The 20,904-nt window shown below is 47.4% G+C and overlaps 4 protein-coding genes and 2 pseudogenes across 5 annotated transcripts; 3 read left to right on the top strand and 3 right to left on the bottom strand.

Annotated features, from left to right (window-relative positions):
* The first annotated feature begins 1,719 nt into the window (after positions 1-1,719).
* Positions 1,720-3,754, top strand: LOC127782429 (F-box protein At1g10780-like). 2 transcript variants are annotated; one of them, XM_052309609.1, is made up of 3 exons: positions 1,720-2,709; positions 2,812-3,092; positions 3,202-3,754. In XM_052309609.1, exons 1-3 carry the CDS (start codon positions 1,947-1,949, stop codon positions 3,436-3,438), a joined length of 1,281 nt encoding a protein of 426 aa, XP_052165569.1. In that variant the 5' UTR covers positions 1,720-1,946; the 3' UTR covers positions 3,439-3,754. The 2 variants fall into 2 exon arrangements, with proteins under 2 accessions (XP_052165569.1, XP_052165570.1); XM_052309610.1 differs by having other exon boundaries at positions 1,722-2,703; positions 3,202-3,753.
* An 87-nt stretch (positions 3,755-3,841) lies between these two features.
* On the bottom strand, positions 3,842-5,258 carry LOC127782431 (transmembrane emp24 domain-containing protein p24delta4-like). The gene is made up of 4 exons (XM_052309612.1): positions 5,017-5,258; positions 4,567-4,776; positions 4,396-4,472; positions 3,842-4,318 (listed from the first exon to the last, which is right to left on the bottom strand). Exons 1-4 carry the CDS (start codon positions 5,206-5,208, stop codon positions 4,174-4,176), a joined length of 624 nt encoding a protein of 207 aa, XP_052165572.1. The 5' UTR covers positions 5,209-5,258; the 3' UTR covers positions 3,842-4,173.
* Positions 5,259-6,876: 1,618 nt separating this feature from the next.
* On the top strand, positions 6,877-8,973 carry LOC127783111 (uncharacterized; annotated as a pseudogene).
* A 1,705-nt stretch (positions 8,974-10,678) lies between these two features.
* LOC127782427 (aspartic proteinase nepenthesin-1-like) lies at positions 10,679-12,179 on the bottom strand. Its single transcript, XM_052309607.1, has one exon. The coding sequence runs from the start codon at positions 12,168-12,170 to the stop codon at positions 10,725-10,727; it is 1,446 nt and encodes a 481-aa protein (XP_052165567.1). The 5' UTR covers positions 12,171-12,179; the 3' UTR covers positions 10,679-10,724.
* A 2,547-nt stretch (positions 12,180-14,726) lies between these two features.
* LOC127782428 (aspartic proteinase nepenthesin-1-like) lies at positions 14,727-16,286 on the bottom strand. The gene has a single exon (XM_052309608.1). The coding sequence runs from the start codon at positions 16,284-16,286 to the stop codon at positions 14,940-14,942; it is 1,347 nt and encodes a 448-aa protein (XP_052165568.1). The 3' UTR covers positions 14,727-14,939.
* A 2,190-nt stretch (positions 16,287-18,476) lies between these two features.
* Positions 18,477-19,335, top strand: LOC127783110 (aspartic proteinase nepenthesin-1-like; annotated as a pseudogene).
* Positions 19,336-20,904: the final 1,569 nt, after the last annotated feature.

Here is a 20,904-nt window from a genome sequence, read left to right as displayed (position 1 = left end):
ATCATACCCTGAACTACAATACCAGATATTTTGACCCCCCAACTCTTAAAACCGGTGCAATTTAACTTCCTCAGCGGTTTTGGAGGGTGGTTTCGCTGACGTGGCGTATACGTGGCAGCATTGACTCGATCTTCGTTCCACATGAAGCTGACGTGGCGCTTACGTGTAAAAAATAAAAAAAATATGAGCGGGACCCATTTATCATACACAACAAAAAGGGACCCACTGAGATGTGGGTCCATATGTCATCATCTTCCCTTCATTCCTCTCCTCTCTCTCTCTCCCTTATCTCTCTGGATTGGATCGGCGGGCGAGTGGTGTCGGGCGGGCGCTGCGACGACGACTTGCGGGCGAGGGCTGAAGCGGCGGCGGCCTCGGCCCGCACGCCCGGGCCTACAATGCCTCCAAGCATACCATCGTGATGCCGCCTGCGAGCTCGGCGCCCATAGCATCCGCGGCCGTCTCCTCCGCCGGTGAGCCATCGATGGTGAAGGAGCGGCTCCGCGTGCTGGGCCACCTCGTTCCCGGATGCCGGAAGCTCCCCGCGCCGATGCTGCTTGGGCCAACTATGTGGCCGCGCTGGAGATGCAGGTCAAGGCCATGTTCTCATAGACCTCTTGGCCGCCACCGCCGGTGACGCGTGCGACAGGGGACGCCGCGTCAACGGGCAGCGAGCGGCACATGACGTCGGAGATCGAGCAGTACCGCCGCAGCGACGGCGGTGGGGCGGCGCGACCATGCGCTTGCGGTGGCGATCGATCCCCTCGTCGATTAGGATAATGAGAAGCTAATACACAAAGCCATTTTGATTTCTTTCAGCTTGGTTACTGGCAGCAATCGATTTGGTTGGTTGCCTTGTTGATCAGTCGGAGAAGGAGGTGAAGGTCGCCGGCGTATCGCTATCTTTCCTATTTTTCTGTGTCGATTGCATCACGGCCCTACACGGGCTCGACGGCGACGCCGTCCGCCACGGGCGAGCTCACCAACGGTGGCCATGAACTGTGTCGCGTCGAGGTTGTCCGCCACCACGTGGCTGAATTGGAACCTAACGACGAAGCCGCCGGACACGAATGCGGTGACCTAGACGAGCAGCACGAGCTCACTCTCCTTCTCCCCCTCCGGCGTCGGCCTCTCCTCGAGTCTCCTCTCCACACTGGCAGTGTTATTGTCGTCGTACTGCCACCGCCGCCGCCGATCCGGTCCATACTCGCTCCGTACGATCGTACCTCTACCTCCCACTGCCGTGAGCCGCCGCCATCGTTCCCTTAGTCCTCCCATTACCGCGAGCCTCCGCGGCCGAGCCGCCGCCCCCGGTTCTGCTACGCCTCCATGCTGCCGACCGCCGCTGCCAACAAAGGAAGATAGAGTATAGGAGAGGAGTCGGTAACAGGGGGGCCCACTTTATTTTATTAATTTATTTGATGACTGGGGTGCCACGTAAGCGCCACGTCAGCGAAACCGTCCTCCAAAACCGCCGAAGGAGTCAAATTACACCGGTTTTAAGAGTTAGGGGGTCGGGGTCGAGATATCCGGTCTTGTGGTTTAGGGACACGGATTAGGTTTTGATCATTTTTGAGGATCACAAAGTGAACTTATTCCCCTGCAGGCTTGTCACTGTATATGGGCCAAATTCTCAATGGCCCTGGTTCGAGCAGGCCTAGCCCAGCACAGATCAACCCCTTTTTAGGCCCAAGTGTCTGCGTAGGCCCATCAAAAACCGATCCGGCCACTCTTCTCCGCGGGAAAAATCCTCCCAAATTCGTCCTCGACGCGGCGCGGCGAAAACAAAAGGAAAAAGCGAAAGCCGCGCGCGCGCTCACGCATCCCGCGCTTCTCCCCGAGCGCAACTCGAAATAAGAAGGGGGGAACCACTTCACGGATCAAGTGACACACGCACGCGCCCCACCTGTTTCCCCCATTCCGCGTTCCGACGCCGAGTCCGGCGCATGGAGCGCGGCGGTGGCGGCGGCATGGACGCGCTCCCCGACGGCGTGGTGCAGCACATCCTGTCGCAGCTCAGCAGCGCCCGCGACGTCGCGGCGTGCGCCGGCGTCTCGCGCGGCATGCGCGGCTGCGTGCCGTTCCTCCCGGCGCTCTACTTCCCGCGGGGCGCCTTCGACGCGGCGGGCGGCGCGGCCGCGGCCGACGACGCCATCGGGCGGATGGTGGAGGCCGCGGCGCGGCTGGAGGAGCTCGTCATCTATTGCCCCTTCTCCGCCGCGCGCCTGCCGCGCTGGCTCGCCGTGCGGAGCGCCTCGCTGCGGGTGCTCGAGCTGAGGATGGACTCCGCCGTGTCCTCCGGCGCGGGATCCGGACACCTGGACTGCATCGGGGCCGTCGCGAACCTCGAGGAGCTGAGGCTGTGGGGGCTCACGATGACGCGCGCCCCGGCGTGGGGCCAGCTGGAGCGGCTCCGCGTGCTGGAGATCGTCGGCGCCGCGGTGCGGGACGTCGCGGTGAACGGCGCCGTCGGCGCGTGCCCCAACCTCACCGACCTCGCCCTCATCGGGTGCGAGTGCTCCGGCGCGGTGGCCATGACGCTCCCCCTGGTCGAGCGCTGCCGCCTCGACTTCGTCGGCTCCGGCAACTGCTCGCTCGCTCTCGCCGCGCCACTCGTCGAGTCCCTTGAAATCCAGGGCTTCTGCTGGATCTCGCTGCAGGGAGGCATCAGACTCAAGCACCTTACAATTGCCAAGAACACTGGTACTGGTACTAGCACAAGAACTGATCCTTTCTATCACCCCTGAATTAACATTAGATTTTTAGTTCATTTTACATGGTCTAATGCGATAAATTCCGGGGAAATTCTAGGGAGCGTGTACAATATAGAGATTGGGAAGCTCCCAGAGTTGGAGAAGCTCTCGCTGCGCGGTGTTCAGTGGAGCTGGGGAGCAATCAGCTCGGTGCTGCAGTGCGCAGGAGAGGTGAAGTATCTTGTGATGAAGATTGAGTTCTGCGGTGATCATGATACTCTCGAGCCATTCCCGGAGGTGGATCTTGTTGATTTCTTCAACAGCCACCCGAAGCTCATCAAGTTTGAGATCCATGGCGCCATGTTTGCTGCCATGTGCCAGAAGAACAGCCTGAAAAATGTGCGTCACATCACATCATACCACTTTCTTTCAATTTCAGATTGGTATATGGTCGCTGGTTTTGCTACCAATGCAGTTAGATTTGGCTAATTTTACATTGTCAATGCAGTTGGATTCAAGGTTCTCGATCACTTGCTTGGAGGAGGTTCTGATCACTGTGCGTTCACCTCTGAACGCTGAGCTGAAGCTGAACACTCTTGAGTCCCTAGTCAAGTACAGTCCCAGGATGCGGAGGATGGTCGTCAGGATTTCTCAGATGAAGAACTGCCATGGGTCCGCAGATGGCTTCTTCGAAGAGATTTGCAAGTTCATGTATATGAATAACGGGAGAGTGCGGATCGAATGAAAGAAGGAACAGCAGCAATCCTGAACTGAAGTCGAATTTGGGGCTTGGTTTGACTACCGTGAGTTGCAGCTGGACCAACAATAATTTTATTGAGTTATGTTCTTCATTTAAATTTTTTCAAGTTGTGCTATGTTGTTTATTGTTGTTCATCTGGTCTGGAGTGGAGTGAGTGGATGTTAGTTCATCATGCTTATATTGTACTTTGAAGTTTGAATCAGTCTAAAATTTTCTGCTTGAAAATTGCACTGTTCTCTGTTTTCTTGATTTGTATTACTGTGATGTTTGTAAACTTGATTTGTGGAGTATAATCTTTGACAGTTATGGCAGTAGTAGAATGGATGTTTTAAGAGTGATGTGACTGAGTACTATGATAATTTGGAATAACTGGAACGGTCATAGACTCAGTTTCAAAAATGGCAGCTTATATCTCGAATAATAATTTCTGTACAATTCATAGGAAGTTTGTAAACCTCAATCTAGCAAACGAATGGAATCTTAACCAGCAAAGTAGATCCTCATTGGAGAGTACATTGTACACATAAAAAGAATATAAAGCAGAGCCTAATCTATTTGGTAAAAAAATCATACAAATGGTAGGAACTTGAGAGCAAAATTAACACATGGCTCATCCTTTGGTGCTCTTTTTCAGAACGTATAGTTAAGGATTGGGCCAAAATGCTGTCTATTCTGAACATAGACAATTCTTGGTACAGACTAGCAGAATTTTCATCTCATCTAGATGAGTTTCTTCTTCTGAAAGAACCGTTTGAGGTGCCACAATTGTGCAATTGAGGCGATAACACAGACCGAAAGGGACATTAAGCTCAACCATGTGATCTTAAAATTTGTCCAATCACTTACATCTCTCATGTCTGATTCTCTGCATTCATAACCAAGTGATTAGATAGATCATCAGTTCATCACCAATAATTTATAGAATGAAACAAGTGTACTTACTTGGATCTGAGGTACATCAAGTTTCCATGGACTGCTTGAACAGCTGTTTCTAGCTTGGTTAATTCCAGTGCAACTCCCTGTTCATTAAAAAAAATTTAGCAAGATATATCAAACCAAAGAATTCGAAATTGGGCAAGAAAGATGTTTAAATTTCCAAGTTTAGGTGCTTGCCTCGAGTTTATCTATCTTGGCAAGAGCATCCCAATCTTTTGTTGCAATCCCAGTTTTCCAATCAAGATTGAGGTTTACTACCAGCTCCTTATCCAAGGTATCCACCGAGAAGCATGCCAGATAAACTCCAGGTTCTGCTGTGTTAAATGAAAACTGGCCCTGCATAACCTTCTCCCTGTGGTGTAGGACTTTTCCATAAGGCGATGTCACCTGCAGGAGCAATCCAAGAATAACCTTAAAAAAAGAAGAGCAATAATCCAAGAAGATTCAGTATTCAGATTACCAAAATGAAGGAGCATTGAATTGAACAATACACAATAGCAAACATGATCATTTTTTCACGAACGCGCAAAAGGATTGCGCGTCAATATATTAGAATAGCAAACATGATCATGATAATGAGATGTTCAAACATGATCATGAGATCATCCATCTCAATACGAGCATAACCTGGATAGAGAGTATGGGGCGCGTTGGGTACCCATCGAAGAGGATGTCGTAGTCACCGATAACGACGACGTTTGATTGGATTCTCTCCGAGAAGCACTTGGTCGCTGTTGTAGATAGCTCCAGCCACACCGCCTCGCCGTCGGCCACCAGGCACCATAGCGCCAACGCTAACACCACGCTCCGTTGTGCCATAATCGCCACCGCCTACACGAGCTGAGGTTGCTGGGAAAGGCACCAAATGATCACTCTATCTTTAGAAGGGCCATTTTTCTGCTTGATATGAAGTTGCCAAGAAAGGCTGGAGGCCGGAATTAGGAAAATGGAAAATGGTAAATGTTCTATGCATGCAACCTTCCAGTTTTATCGCCATAAGAAAAACATGGCACTATAACAGAGCCATAGGCTTATGGAGCTCCTAGTTTAAGCCCAATTTCACATGCATTTTATAAGATCACTAAATCCAATTTGCATAAACACCATAGAAGATTATCTAATATCCTTAGGAATATATAAAAAGTTTACATGTTCCAAATGGGTTATCAATTAGAGCAGTCAGAAGAATATTTTTTTTCTTGATGAAGACTTTGCAACCGTGTAATTAAAGGCATCATCAATACATTATTTTAACATTTTTTTTCTTTTGTCCTCAGCTATTGTCCCGACCGGCGCAGCCCAAGCAGCGCCTCCCCCCCCCTCCTCCTCGGGTCACCATGCCTCTCCTCCCTCCTCGTTGCCAAACGAGCTCGGACGGTGTGAATCAGGGGCTGTTTGGATGCTTGCTTTAGTTTACCAAAGTTCTATAGCTAAGGTGTGGCATGCCACAATTTATGTGGCTAAGAAATTCTTGGCCACAAGTTAGGCAAATGTTAGCAAAGGTATGTGCCTATGACAAGTGGGGTCACAAAATTAAAAAGTGTGGCATGACAAAGATGTGGCAATCAAGCAAACACTAGGCTAAATTGGTCAAAGTAGCTTGCCAAAGTTGTGGCAAAGTATGATCACCATCCAAACAACCCCTTAATCTCCGGCGTCACGAATCGTTCTCCGGCGGCGCGAACTGATCTCTGACGACGCAGATCGAACGCCGGTGGCGGATTGAGCTCGGGTGGTGCGAATCGGTCTCCGGCGGTGAGAATCGAGCGCTGGCGGTGGATTGAGACCGAGCGGCACTGAGAGGTGGACGGCGGCGAGCTCCTCGACGCGGTGGTGCAGTTAGGTGATGCGGGCTTCCTTACCGGCCACCGAGACAAGCTTCCTCATCGGCCACCAAGACGAGCTGCTCGTCCTCCCTCTATTTTCCCATGCGGCGCAGGCCACGAACTGTGGGCCCGACTGACGAACTGACATGAGGAACGGGTGACCAAACTAGGCTCCACGTTCTTGGCAAGGTAAGGCCTTTCACAGTGCTACAGCCTGGTGGAGCGTTGCTTCATGCGTCCACATAAGCTACGTGATGGCGTGGAGGAAAAAAAGGTGTGGGCCCTCGTCCCTTCACTAAGGTCTTTGTTTCTCAGCAAGGATGCGGGGAACTCACTCCAAAAAGCTGAAACAAACGCATGCAGGTGCAGAGCAGTTCACAAAAAAGGAAGCAACAACACAGGTCCCGGTGAAAGTAATGTTGGGTTGGGGTTCCTATCAAAGCATTTTTCACTGTGAGAGAAATGGATTCGATGTGCATTTGTCCTATGTGACATATGAGGTAACTCAAATAAGGTGCTTGCACTACTACAGCCCTAACGAAGGACACAAACGTGGCATGGAATCTTTGACATGGTTCCCTGAGGCAGAATGACACGTGCCCGCACTGTGAAAGCCCTAACACTGTTCTCTCTATGCCACTGTTCTCTCCAACCGCTCTCACCAGGATACCACTCGACACGCAACGAGAAAATAAAAACAGAAATGATAGAAGTGAAGCGAGCTCAAACCCGCATTGTTTTAGTTCAATTATTTGGCCGAGCAGTTGGGGTGCGCGCGGGCGCGCGCGGCCGCCGGCCATGGATAACCTGGCGCTGCTGCGGGGAATCCTCGGCCCGGGGGTCGCCGGCGCCGTCTTCGGTGTGGGCTGGTGGTTCTGGGTCGACGCCGTCGTCTGCAGCGCCGTCCAGGTCTCCTTCCTCCACTACCTCCCCGGTGAGAATCCCCTCTCAGTTTTTTTTTGGTGCTGAACCCGTTCGAACTGATGTTGGAGGCTGTGTCGCGGAATCCAGGGATCTTCGCCTCGCTGGCGGCACTCATGTTCAACTGCGTGAACTAGGATGAGATTGGATACAATTACTACTCGTCTTACGGCGACGACTCCGAGTGGAGGTTAGGTTCTTCCTTGGATCGGAGTGCTTAGGCTTACGAATTTAGTTGCTACCCCCAACCCGTGGATATCTGTCCAAACGATAAAGGTTGCAGACTCTGTAATGCCATCGATCTGTTCTTTGTTGCTAGCTGACATAATTATCTTTATCAAGAGTGTAAGGTGCTAGAAAGTAACTTTTCCACATTTTTATTTGACTCTGGTACATGGTAAAGCCAATACTCCCTCCAGTGATGAATACTTGTTTTGGACATCGATACTGTATCCAAAATACAACTTTCATTAATTTCTATTGTAATGTGTCTGTAGCACCTACTAAAATTACAATATTTTAAAAAATTACTTATCAAGACAATCAACATTTGTACACATGGTTTCCATTAACCCAAGCAAAATCAAAAGATACCAATACTCACCTTTGATGGTTTGACTAGAGGTATGTTTTTTAATGACCAAAGGGAGTTCGCGTAACTCTTTTTTGCTGCTGTTTGTCACAAAATCATAGCCCATATGTCAATATTACATTCAGGGCTTGTTTGGTGTGCTACCATACCAAAATATTGGCAATGCCAAAACCTAGGCAAGATTTGGTAGTGCCAATTTTTTTGGCCACTAATGTGTATTGTTGGTATATTTTGGTAGCAAACCAAATACTAGCAAAGTACTATTCAAAGTGCCAATAATTTGGTAGTGCCAAAATGGCCTACGCTTTTGAATTCAGCCTTTTTTAGGGCTTCTTTGGTGGTACGTTGGCCTTTTTAGTTTCTTGTCTTGTAGCTTTATTATTATGTTTAGGAAGTAAAACTTTGGTAAAGACTTTGGTTCAAGAAGTAAAATGCAGACCTAAACTAGTAAACTACTAAACTGGTGTCCTGACTCTAGTATAGATTGGTGTAAAATGAGTTTTTCTGGTCGTTTATGCTGCTGTGGAATTTGGACTATCAACTAGATAGCTTTCTAGTGTTACAGTTATGGCCTCACCAAGCCATGTATGCTGATAAGATAGTAATAGCTTAAATGGGGGAAACTGCTGAAATATTTTAAATGACAGTTATCAGTCCTATGCGAACCTGAGAAAGAAAAATTGTGATGCCATTCTAATTGGCATAAAGAAGCATACTGTGATTGATGTTTGATAAGGTTATTACATAGTTATTTTGGTCTAAGCTAATTGTTCTTCATCGGCACATCTTTCAACTTTGCTTCATGGTCAAAAACACTGGAGATTTATTTATTTTTCTGTCATCTTTGACTATCTCAAGAGGGTAATAACTAATAAATAGAGGAAAGATTAGCACCAGAACACTCTTTTGCCGAATTAGCTTGTAATGGAATAACTCTGTTGATACTGCATGGATTTTTTTCTTACTTGTACCATATTTCTTTATTTTGCAGAGTGAAGCTTTGGCTCTTTGTGGCATAGCTGGTGCAGTTGGTTTGTTGGTGCAAGATGCTTTGACTGACAAGGGCCCGTCTGTGTGGACTGGTGTAGCTGGTGTTCTGCAATGTGTCCTTGTATTGATAAGGTATTTCTTCAAGCTTACTCAACTTGTTTACATCTATGCATTGTGGATTTCTGTCGACTATTCTGATTTATGAATTTTGGTCATTCTTACAGTGGGGTTAATTTATTGGACTTGCCACAGTAAAGATTGATTACAAAAGCATCATCAAACTTCAAGGTGAACTGGTTGTCTGGTACTATCGAATCAACTGTATTCCTTCCATATTATGGTGGTAGCCAAAACTGTATATTCTAATTCCACTTTCACCTAATGAAAATATGATGAACCTCTAGGTGCCATATATCCAGATAAAAATTATAGTCAACTTTGAGGGCACTGAAGTAGAAACTGAGAAGACAAAAACGCTTTAGCATCATTGAGCTAGTGATGATCCCCTTGTCATTCCAATACCAATTAGATTATTCTCCTATGCTGTGCATACTTTTGGGTAGTGACTACGGTAGTGGAAGTTGCACACCCCCACCAAAATTCTAGTGTACGGGTGGTTGGGTGTGGCTGTGTGGGGGGATACTTAAAAATCTAGACATGCATGTGTAGCAAGAGAAATCCCTGGTAACAGGAGGCACTTCTGTGTGACGAAGTTGTCTGTAATTCTGTATTCACAACTTCAACATCATACAAAAAATTCTTCGTTTTCTAAAACAACAATACTCTGCAAAAGTCAAAATATTAAAATTAATGATGTTGACACTCTTTATCATAAAGAACAATTCTTGGAAGTGGTAGAGTAAGGTTAACATTACAACTAGTTTTTAGCTCTAATTTTATCAATGTCATCTACTCATTGGTTAGAATCTGACATACACAACACATTACCTACACTAGTCCCAATACACTGCAACAATTACTCGTTTTGTTTGTTTGAGTACATTTTGTTCGTTTGTTCTTAATCTACTTAAGCTCACGTACAGATTGTCTCTTGCATAAGGGACAACCTCTCTCCATATATTTTTTAAAAAAGACAAATGACAATCGCCATTTTTCTCTTTCAGGTAGCATATTATTTTTGAGTTACCAAAATTATTCTCTATGAAAAGGTTATATAATTTATTGCCATAATATTTTGTTAAATAACCCGCGAATAACAAAAACATTCACAATGTGCAGTCAATTTCTATAAATTTTTGTTGTCGATTGATGTCTTTCAGAATATTTGGAATATATGAAAATGATACTACCTCCTTTTTTTTAATATATGACACTATTGACTTTTGAAATAACGTTAGCCATTTGTTTTATTCAAAAGATTAGTGTAAATATGCTAAAGTATAAATCATAGTTAAATTTTTTTTTAATGATAAAACATGTCACAACAAAATAAATGATGTTTATATGAATTTTCTGAATAGGACGAATTATCAAATGGCATATCAAAAGTCAAAGGCATCATCTATAAAAAAAAATAGAGGGAGTATATGTATAGTTGTCTTAGAAATGTCATATTATTATAGCTTTATCACATTTCAAAATATATTTGAAAAGTAATTACCAACCAGTATTCTGTTTTGGATAGCACATTGCCTAAGTGCCCAATCGAGTATGTAAGTGTCAATTTAAAATTCATTTCTGGTGCATTTTCTCTGACCACATTGCTTGACTGCCTGATAGAGCATGCAAGTGTCGACTTCAAATTCATTTGTAGTGTATTTTTCTCTGAGCATATGCTTTGAGTGCCTGATTGAGCATGCAAGCGTCGATTTCAAATTCATCTGTGGTGCATTTCCTCTTATTCTCTTTTGTCGTTTCGAAACGTCAATACTTGATCGATGAATCCTTTTTATTATTGGATATCTTAATCCGGAAGGCTAATAACATTTTCAGGGAAAAATAAAAGGGAAAATTGTAAGAACAACTGTGTTAGTAGTAAGAGTGTTTCAGATTTGATCACACTGCGTGGGCGCAAAGGAGAACTTGTGGTGTTGCACATCGAAGAGTACGTGCATGTTCTGCTGCTGGACGTTGCCGATGATGGACACGCCGGAGCCGTCCGTCGTCTTGCCCACGGCCAGGCACATCAGCCCGGCTCTCGGCTCCTGGAAGTAGTTGTCCCGCGGCAGCACCATCGCCGCGCCGCCGTCGAAGTGCAGCACCAGCGGCGGAACCTGCACCGCCTCCATCGCCGCCGCAGCCGTGCGGCGCGGCAGCACGAAGCAGAGCTCGTAGTCCTCGACGGTCCGGTTCGCCACCGGCAGCCTCACCACGTCCATCACGGCCTCCTTGACGGCCTCGAACGCCGCCTCCACGAGGTACGCCACCGTGCTGCCGGAGTCGACGATCGTGCCGCCGCCGCCGTCGGGCCTCATCGCGAGGCTCGCCGCCGGCACGGCGAGCCGCTTGTGCCCGAGCGAGATGCCAACCAGCGGCACGTAGTAATAGACGGTCTCCACCGGATTGCTCACTATCGCGGTGGTTTGGATCGGCCCCGTCGTCTTGTGCCTGGACAGGTCGGCCATTGCGCCGAACAGCAACGGGCTCGTCTTCTTGTCGGCGAAAGGGGTGAGGCAGTAGGAGAATCTCTGTATTTTCAGCTGCGTGATGAGGGACAAGCTCTCCGGGCTAAGCCCCAGGATGCCGGTGGCGCCGATGAGGCTTCCGGCGGAGAGCGCGCCGCAGCCGAAGCCGAGGCGGAGGGAGACGGCGCGGCGCGCGCCGAAGGTGAAGGACTCCGAGGCGAGGACGCCGACGGCCGCCGCGCTGCCGTACACGTCCTCGTAGACGCACCTGTTCTTGCTGGTGCAGTTCTTGAAGCTGAACTGCCCCTCCTGGCACAGCCTGTCGCTGCAGGGGAGGAAGGCGAAAGTGGAGGACTCGCCGGGGTCGTAGACCGGCGGCGAGCCGTGCCTCGCCGCCGCGGCGGTGGAGGAGGACAGCTTGCACTGCGTCCAGATGAGGTCGCTGCCGGTGTCCACGATGAGCTTGCGCGGCTGCGGTGGCGTGCCGATGCCGACGGTCAGCGAGTGTCCCTGGTCGCTGAGCGGGGACAGCCGCACGTCGGCCGGCGAGACGCCCCCGCGTCTGTTGCTGAGGACGCCGGCGAGCTTGGCGGTGAGCCACGCCGCCCGGGTCTTGCTGGCGCGGGCGCCGTGGCGCACGACGTCGTGCCTCGACAGTGACGACCCGGCGTAGGGGTGGTCGAGGTCGGCACGGAAGTCGAACGCGCCACCGCCGGTGCCGGTGACGACGACGGCAGCGGCGAGGGAGAGGACGAGGACGAGGACGACGAGCGCCATGTAGTACGTCGTCTCCTTGGAGAAGCGGCCACTCGGGTGACTCTCACGGTGGTTGGTTCGCGCCAAGCGTGGCCATGATTGTGTTTGCATGAAAGCGCTAGAAATTCCGACATGTTATACGGTGGGCATGAGCGCACGGTGCTTTTCGCCGTGTAAAGCATTTGCTTTCATTAGTGCTGCTCGATTCCGCAAAAATGGACAATCCGGCAGTAAGACACAGCTGCCAAGAAGCAGTGGCAGCAGGGGTTCACAATTTTGCAATGCAAAAGAATTTGGAAATTTGCAAACAAAAATATGAAAAGATAAACGGATTTTACATGAATTTAATCATTTTTTTTTCTGAATTCAACCTTCTGGGATAGACACGTACGACTTGCCCTAGACCTAAAATTTTACTCCAACCCAAGAAAAACCCAACCTAGAATCGAGATGTGACATAATCTAGTACAATGAATCAGGACATGGGCAGTAGCTAGTGATGCTTGGTTCTCAAGTGTTTTCACAAAAATATTATTGAAGCAACTTTTTATCATTCAAAACTATTATCCCATCGGTGGGAACCGTTTCTTATCTACAGCGAGCACCAGTGGCTCCGGACCTGCCGTCCGTCCGGCGAGACGGCGTGCGCACGACGAGTGCGGCTGATACGTTGCGTGAGTGGCTAATGATATGCTCAAAGACTAGATTCGATTTTAGTTCAGTGCAAAGCATCATGTTGCCCCCACGAGTGAGTTGCTTAATGGTCCTTGTCACCCCCTTGTGATCTAGTATGATTATAAGATGGTGTTGATTTCAGCGTAAAGAGACATTGCAACCTCTGATTAACAAACTCACAAATATAATAAGTACTTATAACACGCATGTTAGGAATATCGTTTGGTTGACGTTACCGGCTTTATTCCAGCGACGGGTTAAAGCCAGCCTAATACCCAGCCCATACCATGATGAGATGCGTGCCAATTTCTCGCGAAGTTTCATGTGGACCTGAGTATTTTGAGCCATACATGTGAATATCGCCCAGTAGCACCTGGGCGAAATTTTGTGGGGGTAAACTGAATGGTAATCAACTTATCAGGTAAATGTAATGTAACTAAATGTAAAAATTTTGAGAAGAAAATGTTCTAGTGTAACAATTTGATAAACATGTACAAGAAAACTTGATAGTAAGGGTATGGGTGCAACATACAAGATGGGTTATAGATGGCCAAATGGTTCGGCTCTGGCCCGAGGCTCTGGCCTGGCCCAGGCACGGCACGGCCTAACCGATGTCGGGCTCATGCTAGCCTAGCCCGACCGTTGGGCCATGACTGGGTCTTTGCCTTGGCACAATGGGCCAGCCCGGCACAACTTAGTCCAACGATCAGGAGGCAAAATGCATGAGGGGGTAAAATAGACTTATTTCAGCCATATCAAGCACAACCCAATGACATGAGGGAGGCAAAACAGACTTATTTCAAGGAGAAGCATAGTAGGCTTTCATACCTTCGGGTCGACCTGACATGGCTCGAGCCTTATTGGGTCGTGCCTGGGCTGTTGGTATAGCCCGGGCTAGCATTGTGCGGCTTGGTGTATAGGTCGGGTCATGCCGACCCAACTGATCTTGGTCCTAGGTCTGGTCGTGCCCGGGCTAGGCCGGGTGGCCCATTTGGCCATCTATAATGTGGGTTGGATTGTTTTAAAACACAATACAAATATAGACGCTTAGAACACGTGTAGACTCACTCATATGAACATGCACACGCATATCCTACCATACGAGCACCTCGAAAAGGTTGGGCTGCATATCCTTGGATTGACAAAGTCACCACGTACACCTCACCATCAAGGGGTACGTCATCAACCACTAAAAGAATAATTAGTCGTAAATACGAACAAATTTAGGACCTGAAATCAGGTGAGAAGATTCCCATTAACCAGTTGAGCTACGATTTTAGTACAAATACTTAAAGAAGTGATGCAATGACTTACTTATTTCAAGTACTTTTTTCTATACGCATTTAGACTGTATTCGGCAACCATTCTTTTCAACTTCACTCCCTTATTTTCACACGTACGTTTTTCGAACTGCTAAACGGTGTGTTTTTTTTAAAAAAAAGAGAACTTTCTATAGGAAAGTTGCTAGAAACACATTAATCCATTTTTTAAGTTTTTGAAACTGATACTTAGTTAATCAATTAATATGTCACCTCATTTTCTGTGCATGAGAACTGAGTGCAGAACCTACTGGTTCGAACGCATTTAAGTACTTATTTAATCTATACATTTCGTGCAGATTTGTATATATATACTTAATTTGTTTTCATTTTAGTAACTAGAAGTTAATTAAATTTTACTATATAGGAAGTTTTGTATTTCGGTTGAATTTTTATAAGGTGAAGAAAAAAACATCCAAATCGGTGATGCAAATTAGATGATAACCTTAATTCTTATAAATTAAATCTAAAATTATAAGGTAGTATATGCATGATTGCTACCGACATTATGCATATACCAATGGTATATGATGTCATACCGACATCATGAAAGTACTCATCTACCATTGTTTAATCAAAACAACACATATATAATCAAATTGTTACACCAGAATACAAAATTATCAAATTATACTAGAACACATTCACGTAGTATTAAGTCGATCGGTGGACTTAGACGTTCAATTCTCCGTGTATACGCGTACACGACGTACGTGGATTTGGGGTAATAAAATACTGCACAAATCATACATGGAGACATGGTACTGCGATAGTGCAGTAGGCCAGTCGCGTGACTACTCTATCTATCGACCTGCGGCTGCAACACCGACCAGCTCTGAACTTATTGAGTCCCAAAATGAAACGGAAAAAAAAAATTCAATCGATCCTACACGATGTTGCACGGCGCCGGCACGAACGACAAGAGGCTATTCGCGATGTCGTACAAAATGTGCATGTTCTGCTGCTGGTAGTTGCCGATGATGGTGGCGTCGCCGGAGCGGATCATCGCCAGGCACAGGAACCCGGTGGCGCCGTCGATCAGCATGTAGTTCTCCGGCGGCACGGTCATGTTGGCGCCGCCGTCGAAGTGGAGCTCCATGTCCGGGACCGTCACGGCCACGCTCGGCGGCGGCGGCCACGGGAAGCACGTCTCCAGGCCGATCTCGGTGTCGTTCGTCGGCGGCAGCGGCCGGAGGACGGACACCAGCTCGCGGCGCACGGCGTCGTACGCGTCCTGCTGGAGCCAGGTGAGCGACGTGCCGGAGTCGATGAAGACGCCGCCCGTGCCGTCGTCGTTGATGGCGAACACCAGCGGGTCGATGGGCAGCCGCTTCTGGCCGAGGCTGATGCCCTTGAGGGACATGAAGTAGAGGGACGGCAGCGCCGCGTTGACGACCAGCGGCGTGGACTGCACCGGCGAGCCGGAGGAGCTTGCGTTGGTGCCGTTGAGCGTCGCGAACACGCCGAAGTTGAGCCGGCTCGGCTCCGGCGAGAGGAACGACGTGAGGCAGTAGGAGAACCTCGACGGGCCGAGCTGGCTCACCAGCGACAGCGGCCCGCGGCCGAGGCCGACCATGCCGGAGCTGTTGGCGAGCTGGCCCGAGTTGATGTTGCCGCAGCCGAACGCGACGTCGGACACCATGACCTTGCTCGAGTTGGCCGCGCCGAACGTGAAGGTCTCGCTGGCGAGGACGCCGGCGGTGGACGCCTCGTCGCCGTAGTAGTACTGGTACACGCACACTGATCTCTGGAAGCATGCCGGGTACGGCAGCGCGGCGCACAGCGGCGACCGGCACGGCACGAGCCGGTACGTGGCGGACCTCGCCGGCCGGAAGTAGGGCGTGGGTTGGTCGGCGCAGAGCACGCACGGCGCGCACTGCGTCCAGATGAGGTCGCTGCCGGTGTCCACCATGGCCGTGTAGCGCAGCGGCGGCGTGCCGATGGCGAGGTCCATCAGGTACTCCCCCTGGCTCGCCGCCACCAGTATCCTCGCCGCGATGATCGGGTCCACCACGGGCGCCACCGTCGCCGCCGCGGCGGCGACGGCCTGCAGCGCCGCCACGCGGGCTCTGCTCCGGCGGATGGCGCGGGTGACAAGCTCCAGCTTGGTGTAGCTGCCGTGTGCGTCGACGTGTCGGAGTTTGAGCTGGAAACCGACGCCGCTGACGCTGCAATGTGAGGCCGGCAATAGCGTCGCCGCAACGAGAGCCAGCACCAACACTGGACTTGCCATTTTGGAGTAGTTCGTTGCAAGCGCGCTGGTCAACTAGCTGAGCCAAGGGGGAGGTTGTATGTTGGCAATTTGCAAGATTCTGTGAGCATCTTATATACAAATTTAAGCAGGCTACTGCTTGACATCAAAGATTTTTTTTATTTTGAGAATTACACAGTACAACATAGACAATCACAACACACGCACGCAAACCCTACCCCTATGATTATCTTCGAAGACTGGATCGGTAAATCCATCCTGAAGATTGACGAAGTCACCATAGGTGCCTCGTTGTTAATAGGTACATCGCCTACCACTAAAAGCACAAAGCCGTCAAATCCTAAAAATGTCGCCTACCACTGAAAGTACAAAGCCGTCAAATCTTAAAAAATTTACTTCCATGAAGAGTCGAACCTAGGACGTAAAGTGCTACTGAGACTTCTGTAACCATCTTTCGCTTGACATCAAAGATTTGACCACTGTCTATTCCCACGTGCGACGGCCATATATGCATAGCACTTTACTTGCTTTCATTCCTATAGTAACAAATGGCGACCTCTAGAGAAGGTGGATTTTTATCCTCAAGAGATCATCCCCTCATTTGTACGTGTTAAGGAAATAGTAGTAGTTAGTAGTAAGAAATTTAACATGATATATTAATATGTAATATATCACTTTATTAACATGTAAAATTAAATTCAGCCTATATTTGTTTCTATTTATATATTTAAATTTTAGTCTATAGGTTTATGAAGTGATATACCATATATTGATCTATCAATGTTATTTTTTTTTAGAAAAATGTTAATTATTTTTGGGTGATATATAAGAATGAACGGACATCCCCTGGGACAAGTGGTAGACTTTTCTCTCGAGCGATATAGATTAAGATAACAGATAATCAGGTTTTTTTTTATGTGTGATTAACGAAGGACATCGTGAATTTAAATAAATACTCAGTTCAACAAGATACATATTCTTTTTTTTTGAGGCAAAAACAAGATACATATTCTTGGAATCATAAAAGAAATTTTTTCATTCGAAAGACCTGCCGAGGACTTTTCAGAAAAGTGTTGGTCTTAACTTTTCCTGGCTCATTTGGCAGTTATTTTTTGCACCAAATGCTGTGCCTCTAGACTGTAGTGCTATGAGGATTATCGAAAGAGTATCACATCCAGTTTAACCATTTTGGACAAATAAATGTTGAAAAACCAAATGACACATGTCCTATAGAGTTTGACTGCGGCAGAGCAGAATTTTGGTAGTCCAGCGGCACAGAATTTGGGCACGTAAAATCGAGGTGGAAACTTGTAAACGATGCACAGCTTTTAAATTGAAACTAGAATAGTTTTCAGTTCCGGGTGATCAACGCAAACTCACGAGGTTTAGAGATCTGTGATCATACCTCGGGGCCCCAACTAAAATGTGATTCTTATATGCACTCCTGCAATCCTGCATCAGGCTGTCACACAGATCAATTTGATCAAATCACAGCATAAGTGTCCCACTGTTTTCATGACAAGATTGTTAAGTTTATGAAGACTGATAAGGGCTCTTTTAAATCGCAGGATTAAAAAAACCGAGAAATAGAAAAAAAAACACAAGGATCTGATAGGATTTTTTTTAACTAGGGCTGGGAAGCCCCCATTTCCATTATCAGAAATGAAACAATATTACAAGATTCCGATAGAAATGCAAGTGCAAAATAGGGAATTTCAAAATACATGAATGACCGTTTAATTAGACCGCATGAAAAACGCAGGAATTAGATGAGAGAGATAGATTGAAAGGAAATTTTCCAAGAGGTTAAAGTGGATGTTAAATTTTCTACGTTTTTCCTTTAGAATCATAAGAATAGGAATGTTTTCTATGTTTTTTTCTTTTCTCATTTCTACGAATCAAATGCATGAATAGTGTAGGATTTTAATTCCTTTATTTTTTCTCCATTTTTTTGTCCAATTCAAAGGGGCCTAAAATTGCCGTTGTTACTGTACCACCATATATACATATACAGTTCCAAAAAAGTCATGTATATAGTAGTCCTTCGAAGATACACATATTCAAGAATTGGAATTTTGGAATATAATCACCTCAACAAACTCAGCTGTTGAGCTGTTGCAGAGACATTCAGTAGTCGCCTGGCAACAAGTAGTAAGCATGTTTAGGAGTTCCCAAGAATGTTGCTTAAAACGAGCTAGATAATATGAAGCGATGAGTAAAATACAAGGTAGCTCCACTTGCGTACCGAGGCACAGAACGGAAAAAAAAAATCTGTCCAGGGTGCAGGCCAGTTTGTATGGATCCGAAGCGTAAGAACAAAGCTTAACGCTCCTTGGTAGTAGGAGTATTGTGTAATATCGGGCGGGAATAATGGTTTCTTATGTTGTAACATCAACTCGGGCGAGCTCGCCAACAGCTCCGGCATGCATGGTCGGCCTCGGCCGCGGGCCGCTGTCGCTGGTGAGCCAGCTCGGCCCGTCGAGGTTCTCCTACTGCCTCACGTCGTTCCTCTCGCCGGAGCCGAGCCGGCTCAACTTCGGCGTGTTCGCGACGCTCAATTGCACCAACGCCAGCTCCTCCGGCTTGCCGGTGCAGTCCACGCCGCTGGTCGTCAACGCGGCGCTGCCGTCCCTCTACTTCATGTCCCTCAAGGGCATCAGCCTCGGCCAGAAGCGGCTGCCCATCGACCCGCTGGTGTTCGCCATCAACGACGACGGCACGGGCGGCGTCTTCATCGACTCCGGCACGTCGCTCACCTGGCTCCAGCAGGACGTGTACGACGCCGTGCGCCGCGAGCTTGTGTCCGTCCTCCGGCCGCTGCCGCCGGCGAACGACACTGAGATCGGCCTGGAGACGTGCTTCCCGTGGCCGCCGCCGCCGACCGTGACCATGACGGTCCCGGACATGGAGCTCCACTTCGACGGCGGCGCCAACATGTTACATCCAATTCTAAGTTTATTATTTTGTAGAGGAAGTACTACAGTATCGCAGTACCATGTCTCCACGTATGATTTGTGCAGTATTTTGTTACCCCAAATCCTATAGGATGTGTTTGTATAATGGGAAATGAGAGGTGAGATTGGAATTGAGAAATGAATGAAGGGTTAGAATTAAATGGAAGAAGGAGAATGAATGGTTAGGATTGAAAGATGTCTATTGGTGGGTCGGAAATTATTTCCTTATCCCATTAGAATTGAGAATGAATGCTCAAGCAAGCACTCAAACATGTGCTCAGAGAAAAATACACTACAAATGGAATTGAAATCGACACTTACATGCTCTATCAGGCACTCAAGCAATGTGGTCAGAGAAAATGCACCACAAATGAATTTTAAATTGACACTTACATGCTCGATTGGACACTCAGCCAATTTGCTCTCCAAAACAGAACACTGGTTGGTAGTTACTATTCCAATATATTTTGAAATGTGATAAAGCTATATAATATGACATTTGGAAATACAAAAGACGTCTTATAACAAATCTCTTTTAAAATAAACTCACATGTTAACTTGGGACGCCTTTGAAAATTTTAAAAAGACTCGCATGCTAACTTGAGATAAAAGTCGGATTCCTAATTACAACTCATGATTTTCTTAAAAAATATATATATCAAAGCGAATTCCCACAATTATTTTCACCCTAGCTAAACTATATAACAATAATAATAAGACTAAAATAGCCTTCACCCTGAACGCGTAAAGATGTAGTCTGGAGGGGGGGGGTGAATAGGCTTTCCTGAAATTCGCAAACAAATCGTAGCGGTAAATTCAGCAGACCCGAAACCTCCTGGTGTGGAACACCGGAACTTCCGGTCTGCTCAGACTGTCCGGAACTTCCGGTGTTCTAACCACCGAAACTTCCGGGCAACAGAAAAACCTGAAGATTTAGCAATGACTTGAACTAAATTGCACGAATTAAACTACAGGAAGACAGAGCAAATGCACAATCACAACAACATGCACAGAATCATCACAGGGAGGACAAGGGCGATTTTTTCCTGAAGTTCGGCTCTTGCAATCCTATTCTCCGTTGAGGTGCTCCAAAGAGCCGAGTCTCGATTAACCCCTTATCTCACTTGTGCAAAGAACCCAGAAGAAGTCCAAGGTCTTCAACTCAACACTCCTAGGTCATTTTCTAGAATTTGAGTGACCACCAAGATCCAACTCGCAAATCCTTCTAGAAAAGACCGCAAGTGCAAGTTGCACTATCTAGGAGAACCTCTAAAAACTTAGCACAAGAATCTTTACTCACTTACCTCGTTTCCTTGCGGAGGTAAGGAAAACCTTCACAAACTTTCCCGGGATATTCACAAGATCTTTGGAAGATCGCGGGCGACACCTAACCATCTAGGAGAAGATCTCCAAGAGTAATAAGCCCAAGTGACAGCCCACAAGATATCCAAAGTGCTCAAACAAACCTAATCTTCAAACCTTCTCCAAATCACTCCTATACTCTCATCTATTCTCTCAATCTCACAAGAATGGCTCAAGATTTGAGTGGAGGAAGCAAAGGGATATTGGGAGAGGCTAGAAGAACCTAGGGCATGAAAGAATTGAAGGGAAATGGCCAAAAGGTGAGCTGGGTACGATATGGATATATATAACGGCTAGGTGACGTCATCTAGCCGTTACTCATA

Source organism: Oryza glaberrima, chromosome 8 (genome assembly GCF_000147395.1).
Source record: "Oryza glaberrima chromosome 8, OglaRS2, whole genome shotgun sequence".
Taxonomy (NCBI): Eukaryota; Viridiplantae; Streptophyta; class Magnoliopsida; order Poales; family Poaceae; genus Oryza; species Oryza glaberrima.
The sequence above is the reverse complement of the archived record's forward strand: the minus strand, read 5'-3'. Positions and strand labels throughout refer to the sequence as shown.